The sequence below is a fragment of the Perca flavescens genome, chromosome 15, assembly GCF_004354835.1.
Source record: "Perca flavescens isolate YP-PL-M2 chromosome 15, PFLA_1.0, whole genome shotgun sequence".
NCBI classification, from domain to species: Eukaryota; Metazoa; Chordata; class Actinopteri; order Perciformes; family Percidae; genus Perca; species Perca flavescens.
The window spans coordinates 11801659-11812532 of record NC_041345.1 but is presented as its reverse complement, the minus strand read 5'-3'; the positions used below and the strand labels follow the sequence as shown (position 1 = coordinate 11812532).

At 41.0% G+C, this 10874-nt stretch overlaps 1 protein-coding gene across 4 annotated transcripts; it reads right to left on the bottom strand.

Moving 5' to 3' along the window:
• Positions 1 to 1126: 1126 nt before the first annotated feature.
• ccp110 (centriolar coiled-coil protein 110) lies at positions 1127 to 10647 on the bottom strand. 4 transcript variants are annotated; one of them, XM_028600011.1, is made up of 15 exons: positions 10449 to 10647; positions 9432 to 9642; positions 8453 to 8581; positions 5881 to 7102; positions 5551 to 5711; positions 5135 to 5312; positions 4427 to 4536; positions 4175 to 4291; positions 3875 to 3976; positions 3678 to 3794; positions 3183 to 3256; positions 2990 to 3055; positions 2809 to 2868; positions 2331 to 2409; positions 1127 to 1165 (listed from the first exon to the last, which is right to left on the bottom strand). In XM_028600011.1, the coding sequence occupies exons 2-14, from the start codon at positions 9594 to 9596 to the stop codon at positions 2334 to 2336; spliced, it is 2577 nt and encodes an 858-aa protein (XP_028455812.1). In that variant the 5' UTR covers positions 9597 to 9642; positions 10449 to 10647; the 3' UTR covers positions 1127 to 1165; positions 2331 to 2333. The 4 variants fall into 4 exon arrangements, with proteins under 4 accessions (XP_028455812.1, XP_028455810.1, XP_028455814.1 ...); XM_028600009.1 differs by lacking the exon at positions 1127 to 1165 and having other exon boundaries at positions 1274 to 2409; XM_028600013.1 differs by lacking the exon at positions 1127 to 1165 and having other exon boundaries at positions 1274 to 2409; positions 5590 to 5711.
• Between the last annotated feature and the right edge of the window lie 227 nt (positions 10648 to 10874).

The following is a 10874-nucleotide window of genomic DNA, read 5'->3' as shown; positions in this document are numbered from 1 at the left end:
GTGCTGAAAAAATTATTTCTCTATGAAACAGTGTATGCAAGGTTTGCTGTGTGCTTATTTATCCTGAACATTCACTTGCCTTCAGGTGAGTAATAATAATAATAACTGCTCTTCGTGTCCTAACAGGTTCAGTAAGGTGTGTTTTTATTTAGGAAAAATGGTAATTGCAGGTATTCATGTAAGCAAATTGCTGCTGACTAATGCAAGAAAATGGAACATGCAGTGTTGTTGCATAAGTTTGTCTGTTTTGGGTGTGTGCAATGGTTAGCAGCTGTTGGTACCAAGAAGTTATAAATAATGAGTCCACAATATATAGTAGCAATTTTACCACAATTATGGCTTTACAGAAAAAAAGACAAAAAAACAAAGGGTTTCCTGATAGGGCTTGCACATTTCCGTAATAAGCGCTGACATTGACAAATATGACTCTGAACCTCTGTCATGGGCACTGCTAAAAAAAACAACTCAGTTCTCAATCTCAACACGCTTTCTTACACATACGATCAACAGATTTAACAAATGGACTCCCATCTTCTCCATTTAAAGCTTGTATATTTAGTTCCTTTTGTCACACAATCTTATATTCATTTAAGGTGACTTCTGCTCTATAATGCATCTTGATTGTATCTCCACTTGGCATACATATACATTGCTGTGATCGACTTTGTGAACAATTAGTATACATTACATTTTACATGGCTCAGCAGTATCATGATAAAAGCCACTTTTACTTAAAGAAATACTGATATGTTTACTATCATTTGGTGAAGTGTAAAAATGTCCATATAAACCTCTGAAAGATCTGAAGCATAGTCTACTCCACTGTGTTTATGTTTATGTGGCTTATGACCTTAATGTTGGACCAAATGAAAAATATCTTAAACATAATCACTATTTGAAACCAAATGACCAGAAATGTGTTTATAAAAAAAGCGAAACTAAGGAAACGTACCGTTATATACAGTATATGCATGAAAATGAAAGCAAATCAGAGTCCAGATTCGGGGGCCTGGGTAGCTCACCTGGTGGAGTGAGCGCCCCATGTGCGGAGGCTCAGTCCTCACCGTGGCAGCTGCGGGTTAGGTTCTGACCTGCAGCCCTTTGCTGCATGTAGTTCCCCCTTTTTCTCCCCTTTCATGCCTAATGTGTCCTATCAAATAAAGTCCTAAAATGCAAAAAAAAACAATCTTTAAAAAAAAAAAAAAAGAGTCCAGAAAATGCTGATAATTTCAGAATTTATTCTGGTCATAGAAAACATGACAATTTGGCATTTTAAATAAATAAAAAACATTTTTAAGAGACCGTACAACAATGTTAGCAAACAACATCCAGACACTGAATACTACTGCACAGAAGTATAAAGTCAATGTGGTATCGCAGTGAACAAGTGGATGTACCAATTCCTTTACATGAGGTGAGAATATGTTCACATTAATATTCTTTAATTCAGTCTGTCCCTTTATTCTTTGACATGGCCAGTGGACAATAAGAGAAAACCTTAAGAGAATTTGCCAAGCATTTACTGTAACATGGTCTTAATAATTAAATTTTGCTCAGTAGTTTTCCAGAGGAAACTCCACACTGAGTGTCTGCTATACATCTCCTGTTATGTAAAGCTATATTATAACAGCATGTGTAAACAAGGACATTTAAAAAAATGTTTTTATTTGGCATTGATTTAAGCCAATTGTTGAAACACACTGAAACGTCTCAAAATTTTGTAAACTCAGCACCATTTAATAAAGAAACAAAGCAAAGGTAATCAAAGCTCTTGAACAAAAAATTATAATTAATGAACTTCACTTAAAAACTCTTAAATATGGAAACTACATTATGTGAATGTGACCATGAAACAGATTTTTGTAAAGTCTCTTACAGCTATAAGCACTAAATGTTTATGAACACAATTGGTAAATGTATGCATGCTTAAATGTTACAGATAGCAAAGGCATAATTCTTAGGCACGGATAAACATGTTTTTATTTCCTTTCAACTCTAACCTTCTAGCTTTCATTTAAGTACAGAAGCTTGTTTTTTTCTTTAAAATGTAAACTGTGCCTATCTTATCATCAAATACTCCACACACAGTATCATACTACATGAGAGTTTTGCGGATAACAATCAGTTGTAGCCTCTAAAACATTTCAGCAAGCTACAACAGTCAAAAGCAATGGCATTGTGATGGTGTATATCAATGAGCTAAAGGGTGGTAGTGAATACAATCATTTGAATTTCAGACAATCATAATAGCAGCGCTGACTGGAGTTTCAGTGGTGCGACGTTTGTATTCAAAGACTAAAAAGTTCACAGGTCAGGGGATGTTGAGTCACCTGTTAACCCAGGGAGTGCTGCTTCTTCAGGCTGTCTGAGCGCCTCACTCTCTCCTCTGGCGTCTTTCTGTACCAGCTCCTGAGAGGAAACAGACACTGTCATGCTTTTCTGACTTCATAGGCATCGGTAAAAGCTGAAATTCATACATCTATGTACACTGTTGCCTTTAGGGAGAGGTAATTCAAATGGTGTTGGAATTACAGTTAATTATTTAAATTGACAAAATGTTACTGATATGATATGCAAATTAGCAAAGTCTGACATCCACTACTGGGTATTTTCATTATAAACAATATATGAAATGTAAAAAGTGTAATGCATTGGCCTGGTCAATCAGGACAGGAGCAAACCAACAAGCCAATCAACATTTCCTCAGTAGTGGAGCAAAGAATGTATCTTGAATAATGTACAGTTTATGTGATTTATGATAGCAAGATAAGGCACTTTGCAATTATGGTGAAACAAGTATAAACTGACCCCTGGCGGTTCAGCTGTCCTGGGACAGGAGAATGTTGGCCTTGGCTTGGCTTCAGGACTCTGGGAAAGGAAAAAAATGATAGAGAGTTAATTTTCTGGGACAATGAACACAGGAAAATACAGTATAAAACCCAAAAATAAAAACAAGAGGTTACAAAACGCCCACAGCTGTGTTTGGCACCTGTTGGTAGTGGGGCTCTTTGGCTTCTGCTGCATCTTCCTACCCTGTGCTGGGGATTGACCAACCCTGAAGGATTAGCAAATACATACAATAAAAAACACTGCTGATCACTGGATATTATTGTTGAAAACATTCACATTTAAAACCAGATCCCATCTGCTATGTAAGGATGTGTTCCTCTTTCCCATCTCACCTCTTTTTCCTGTCCAGAGACCTTTGTGTGGCGGCAGACAGAACCACTCTCTCCTTGGGGCACTTGGCTTTCTCCTGCAGGTTCGACACAGTCAGTAAAGAACATAGTTTAGAATAGAAGTAACTGACATTGACAGCATTGACAGACAAGGCATGATTAGGTTGCCACAAAACAGTGTTTCTCTACTGTAAGTCACTTTTTAATTTGGTAATCAATGTGCTATATATATAAATACAGCTCATCATTATTTTTATTTTAAGGTACACCAATTGTAATTAATCTTAAATGGAGTTGCTGAGTCATGACTGTCTTGATTTAACTTTGGTATACATTACAGAAATTGTCCAAAAAAATGCTTCAGTGCAAGATCAAACTCAAGTTAGTTTTTAAGTTCATACTGAGAGTAAAAGGTAGTCTGTATTTTCTTTTTAATGTCACCTTCTTCTGATTAAATATCACTATGGGGTTGATTGCAAGCCTGTATTTTCAGGTTACCATTTCTCGTAGCTTCCTCTCTGCTCGGAGCTCCCTTTCCTGCTGCAGCAATGCTAATCGACCCCCCAGAGGCATTTCAAAGAAGATGTCATGGATGTCATAAAGGGCTGCACGTAACTGAGGGACAAAAGATCCACGCATAAACACAAAGAAAGATGGACCTCTGCTGTCTATAGACAGTAACTACACATTCATACCTGGGCTCTAACTCTGCCCTGCAGGGAGCGATCTTCTGCTGAGCAGAGGCCTCTCTTCTGTGGAGCTTCAGTCTGGAATGAACGGATGAATTCCTGTGTATCCTAAGAACACATATATATCCTAAGAACACATATATACACACATACACATACATTTTTCCCCAGTTACTAACACAACGATTAGTTTACAAGTATAATAATAATATAACAACTCTTATTACACTCACATTAGTGTTTTCGATTAGTTGTGCACATTTATTAGCATGTGCTTTTTGTGTGTATACGAGAGTGTTATCTCACCGTGATGGTCTGGCGCAGGTGTCTGACCTTCTCTGTTTTGAGCAGTCTGCGAGTGAGGAAGCCGCGAATGATTGCGCCGATTCGACAGAACGCTCTCTGCTGCTCTGATGTCAGAACCTGGAGAGCACGACAAGGACACAAGAAGATGGGAATGTGAAGAGAGAAACACAGAGAGGGTTTGAGAAACAAAGGTCCATCTATCGTATAAACACATGCAGTCACACAACCTCTTGTCTACTTGAGCATACCCACCAGACTTAGCCTTGCTCGAGGTTTGCTAACTGCCCATGTGGGCCCCCACAGATAGACGGGAGGCTGGACAGAGGGAGAAGATACACTGGAACTTTCAGGACTGGGGAAACCTTGAGAAGGAAACAAAAAAAAACATTTGTTTAAGTTGTTTTAGGTGACATCTTTGTTTTGTTCAGTCTGTGTGAGAGGAAGCCACAAGTGATGGCACCAATTTATCTTTTTTAAATTGTTAAATGATTGTTAACTGTAAATGTTAAATGAGAAGTGTACAGTAGTAAATACAAAATGTAGCTTAGAATATAGACAGAAAGCTCCAGTATTATGTTTGAGGTTTTCAAAAAGGGCCCACAAAAACCTTTTTCACACAATCGCTCCACAATGGACCTTTTTCACAGCAGGCATTTTGACTTTTCAGAGTAGGAAAAGCACAGCTTAAATTGATAACCTTAACGATGGCTCAATTCCATCAAGTGTCCCAGTGAGCTATTTCAGTGAGTCAGCATGCACAATACCAGGGCCTCTCCTAAGTGGAATGCCGTCATCATAAATGGTTTGGAATACACCTGTGCTTTCCCTACTATGACAACATATGTCAACATGTCTGCTGTGAAAAAGGTCTATACCCTTCTATCTCTAAGTATGCAGCCTTTTATCACAACTGTTTTACAAACTTTAACACAGTAATAAGTGTGCGTGTTGAAGCGGTACCTTTACTGTGTCCAGGAGATCGCTCCGATGGCGTGTGGGCAGGGCTTAGTCCCGGGCAGGAGGGGCTCACAACAGGACGGCTGTCACTCACAGACCTACAATTCCACCCACAAACATCCCCACTCAAAGGCCGCACACACCCCTGCTCCCTCAGTCTTCTCTCTGTCTCCTCCAGCTCCTTAACATTACAGGACAAACACACACACACACACACACACACACACACACACACACACACACACACACACACACACACACTCCTCAGTACTTTAACCTTAAGCAAAAGAGAATCAATTCACACTTCTGTTGCAACTAAACAACAAAATACATTTAGTAAATTTTGTTGTTGTTTTTCTTGGCAATTTGTAAAATAACTGATAAAATACTGCACAAAAAATAAATAAATTGGTATCTACTTCTATTAGACTAGATATTGTGTAGTTCCATGTGCTGACCAGACGGAGGCGCTGTTGCTCTTTCTCCTGCTCAGCCAGGAGCAGAGACATCTGCAAGACATGCTCCTCCTCCAGACGCCTCTGCATGTCCTCCAGAGCCTGTGCTCGCCTCTGGGTCTCCTCTGTTGACGTGCACAAATAAATATACGTAAAATTATTTATCTTTTAAAGTTTGTATCATTCCCCTTCACTTTTCCTTTCTCCATCATACAATATCTAACCTAAAAGCTGCAGTGGGAGAAACTACACAATTTAACTCTGTAGATTTTAGTAAATATAGGCGAGACTCACCCGTCTTGCTGACCTGTGCCTCAGCTGCATTTCTGGACAGGACAGTTGGTGTGATCCGTCCATTGTTTGTCCCTTGAGTGTCGTCAGGCTCCATCTTGAGTGTGACCTGAGCTATGTCAGGAGACATGCGGGGCCTCAGCAGAGATGGTGAGGGAATATCTACCTCATACGACTGGTTTAAGGGGGCTGCAGGGGTGCGCCAACTTGGAGCCTTCCATGTGACTCCTGCCATGAAGCGAGGAACCCTTTCCTGGCTGCGGTCTATGTGCTCAACTCCAGAGTGGTAGCTATGCAGCTGGCTGTCCAGGGTGTGGCAGCGCCGGCGAAATCCTGCAGCCAGATGGTCATGGTGTCCCTTCGGGCTAAGCCCCGAGGCACTAGCGGGGCTACAGGTCTCCTGCACTGGACTGGTACCACAGTGGCTGGATCGACGATCGCCGCTCCTGCTAGCACCACCACCACTTTCACTTCCCGCTGAGCCCCAGTGATCGGGGGACTTTACAGCCCCTGAGAGAGCCTCTCCCCAATCTGCCATGCCAGCACCTTCCCCTGACCTTCTTGGGCTTCGGGGAATAAGGTCTGCTGGGCCGATGGGAAATGAAATATGGATATTTCCTGTAGAAAATGGACGGGGTCTGCGTCTCTGTGCACAGGGACTAATGCTGGACTCTGGACTGGGGAGACGAGCAAACCGTTCAGGTAGACTAGGTGAGAGGCAGCCAGACTGTCGGGGACTGTGGTCGTAGAGAGTCTGATGCTGAATTTGGGTCTGAGGTTGGCCAATAGGGCTATGGTGCAGACTGAACCCAAACTCAACGCCCGTGTCCCCCATGGGACTGCAGCTCTTATTCTCCTTGTCAGAGACAGTCTCCGGTGGCGGATTCCTGGTGGCTGTGTGGACAATTTTTGACCCCTGCTGACTCTGCTCTCTCTTCACATATTCCCTTGATCTCTTAAGAAGACTGTCCAAACTAATGTCCTCCTCCTCCTCCTCTTCCTCCTCACTCTTCTCTTCCCTCTCCACCACCACATCCTCCACTGCCTTGCAGCCATTGAGGATGGGGGTCTCAGAGCACGTAGTGGCAGGCTCATCATTTGTCTGAAGCCCAAATCCAGGGATTCTGGGAAGTCCAGGAGAGTCAGTGACCAGGGTGTAGCCACTGACTGTCGCAGATTTAGAAACTGGCATCTTTTCAACATCTTCCCTTGGTACTGCATGTGCCTGTACAGAGACAATAAGTAATGATGACCAATCATCAAATAAGTGATTGCTTAAATAAAAAGGGACTATAAATAATGACCAGCTGATGGAGTTATATGCCCAAAACTGGAGTGGTTTAAAGTAGTTCATTCATCAATGACATATTAACAATTAAAAGGAAAAAATTGGTTCTCAACAAATTGTCAGGTGCCTAAACTAAAAAAAGTCACTTGTCAGGTAAACAAATTCAGAATAACTATTCTAAAGTCTGAATACTATACTAATATAGTATAAACCCAATCCTAACCTGGCCCTAGCCTTCCAACATGAAAAATCTAAGAAACCTAAAGTTAATCTTAAAGTGCTCATATTATGCTCATTTTCAGGTTCATAATTGTATTTAGAGGTTGTACCAGAATAGGTTTACATGGTTTAATTTTCAAAAAACACCATATTTTCATCATACTGCACACTGCCGCAGCTCATTTTTTCATCCTGTGTGTTGAGCTTTGTTTTAGCTACAGAGTGAGTTATCGCACTTCTGTTCCATCTTTGTTGGGAGTCGCGCAGTAGCTAGGTAAGGACAACTAGCCATTAAGAAGCAGAGTATGAGGGCGTGCCATGCTAGCAGCTAGGCGAGCATTATAACTTGTGTTACAAAGTGACGCACGTTTGTCACGGAAGTAAAGGCTGGACTACAATAGAGCTGTTTGGAGAAGTTTATGAACAGTGTTTTCTGTTCGAGAAGGTAAGTCCCTTTGGGGTGGACTTTGGGCTTTTTCACTTTGTAAACATATAACGTGCACAGAAAAGATACATAACACAATTAAGGAAAAGAAAAAAGCCAAACAGCATAATATGAGCACTTTAACCTGAAGACACTGAACGCTTACATGCTATTTCCACTCCTATCATCACCTGAAACTCTTTAGTGACACACCAAATACTGTATGTATCCAGATATCTTAATAAATAGCTGGAGTGTTGATGTTGGTGTTCCAATAAAAATACATATACATCCTTTGGTTGTGATAGAAACACATCACAGGGGCAACAGTAACTACAGACAATAACTGGCTCATCACGTTTGTTGAAAGATCAGAAATTTCATGACAAGAACTGATTTGGAAAATATTGCTTTGGATGTTGAGGTGACCAAAAAAAAGGCCATCATCAGGTAAAAATAGCACAGCCTACCAGAGACAGTGTTCAGTGTATTTAAGTCTACAAAGTGTCACGAGAGATTCTGGGACAGACTGTAATTTAGTTTTGGTGCTACATCGTTGGACTGGCACACAGACTTATTTTGCATATGGGCATATTTATGACAGAAACAAAGTGGCTTAGTGTTTACCATACTATGCAACTGACCTGAGCTGGGTCCAGCATGTCCTTAACCCGAGCCAAAAGGTTGTTATTCTGCTGGTTGTGCCTGTCCACCTCCAGCTGGACCGCTCTCCGCCTGTAGTCACACATCTCACTGCGCTGCTCTGCACTCAACTGGATGAAGAAAATACACACTATGTTTACTATATTTAAAAACGTGTACGTCTTGAGCTACATTTTAGCTCAAAAAGACTAAAGCAATATCACGTGAGGAAAGATTAGTCAAGCACTAGTTATGATAAATTCCCAATACACAAAATGTATTTCAAGGTTTGTTTCTATCTATTTTCAGTTATTACTGATAACGCAATCAATCGTCTTCCACTATATGTTTGTGTCTCCTTTGTTTGAGTGGAAGAGAAATCTGCAATGATCCTCAGCATCACATTGGCTTTCAATCATGTGGCTATTTCTGAAAAGTTGTTTTGTCAGCAGCCACTAGCAGATGGATTCTCCTGACTAACATCAGACAGCCTTGGTGTTCCCCGTCATCAATTATCTCCTCTGTCTTACCCCTGCCAACTGCTGATCTAATTGGGACTAGTCAGCACACATGCTTCAGATATATTAAGTGGATATCAATGAAATGTTAACTTGAATTTAGTTCAAACCGTGTGATTATCTGTCATTATTATTATGTCTATGCACATCTGTGTGTTATACCTAAAATATGTATCAAAACATCTGTCTCACTGTAACTCTAACTGAACAGTGTAAGCAATGTTTTCTGTTACTATGCAGCATTAACACAGCCACAGCAGGACAGTGGCAGATATACAGACTCTCTAGAGAAACCAAAAGGCAGAGCCACCTTTGTGGCATTTACTCTTCCTCTTAAAAACATCCATTAGCTATGGTTTCTGTCTTCTTTCCATTAATTAACTTTAGAAACTGTAATTGGTTTAGCTACATCTTGTTTTGTCCCATTAGGATAAGTTCTCATGTCTGTTTAGTTCTCCCTTACCAGAGGCGAAAGCACAGCTCTTCCATGGAAGCGGATAACGGAGAGAGCCTTCAGGGACCACAGTGGCTCAAATGTTGTTTTCTTGAATTTCCCCTCCTCCTGCAGTATGGCCAAACTCCGCAGACAGAAGTCCTCATAGCTCTCCATCTCTGGACACCCACACATCCACACTCTGAATAGGAAACACACACCATGTAGCCTCGTCACCCAGCTGTTAAATTAAATGGAGAGTGTGGAATTAGATGGATGTCAACAAGTCAGTGGGCATGTTAGCTTCGACTGCACTGGGTGTGGATCACTACAGGAAACCACTTGGGATCATATGTGGAAGAGCAGGGCAAATACCCTACAACAAAAAGGCTCTGTCTGCCCTAAATGGTTTTATCACAATCATCACATTCCTGCCATTCCTCCGCTGGTGACTGACTTCCATTTCCGTGTCTCATGGAAATGCATATGGAATCGTGTGTCTAATCAATACAGTTTTCTATTTCTGAAATGCCAGTCAGCAAATGGATAGTACAGAATGCATAGTACTTATCGTTCACAGACAGGTAGTGTAACACAGGGCGTTAGCCCAAGTGCACAGCTGTTATAATGGCTATATAGATCAAATTAAAACATACATTCACTGAAAACGGATTTGTAATTAGGAATGGTAGGCTACTTTCAGAGATCATTTATCAAAATTGCCTTCCCTCGATTAGGTTTTAATTCAACCTGGGGTCCTTACTGCCAGTAACCTAACGTTAGTGGTCTTCAGTCAAATGTTTACTGCATGCACTGATTCATTACAGCCTAGTGACAGCACAGTAGAGGTGGGAATCAATTTCTTTTTGTACCCAGCTATTATAGAGCAAGCTTGATACCGGCAGTTTTGAACGTAAAGTCTATAAGATACTCGATTTTACGGCATTTGTTGATACAATAAAGACGTTTTAGTCCAGATGTGCCCTGGCAGAATGACAGTTGCGTTCCACCCGTGTCCATGTCTATTGCTCGTTACCCCTTTCTTACCTTCAAATGGGGGGAAGTGATATCTCCTTTCCTTTCTCTCGACGGGTTAGACACACACAAATGTCGCAGGGGAACAACAAAGTGCGGCTATAATATGAACATTGTGTTTCTCCTTCAATCTCGGGTTGGCCATCATCATCATCATCATCATCATCATCATCATCATCATCATCATCAGTTTCAACTCTTCCGGGCTCCAACAGCGCCTCCTAGCAACAGCGCGCCGGGCCACGTTCCAATATGGTCCACGCGACCTGTTTACTTTGCTATTATCAACCATTTCATTCTAATGTCAAGAATTCGAGATTTTTGTCAAACAATTACCTTACATCTACATTTTAAATCACCTCATTTGTAACGGATTAAAAAAAGGATAGATCCTATTGTTCATCACACATCACATTGTTCTTTTGTGTACAGTAGTCC

Coding starts and splice junctions, on each gene's coding strand:
- ccp110 (XM_028600011.1), bottom strand. CDS start 9,596: ATGTGTGGGTGTCCAGAGATGGAGAGCTATGAGGACTTCTGTCTGCGG. Junction 8,582..9,431: donor GAGCTGTGCTTTCGCCTCTG/GTAAGGGAGAAC, acceptor TTCTTCATCCAG/TTGAGTGCAGAGCAGCGCAG. Junction 3,257..3,677: donor AGAGGAAGCTACGAGAAATG/GTAACCTGAAAA, acceptor TCGAACCTGCAG/GAGAAAGCCAAGTGCCCCAA.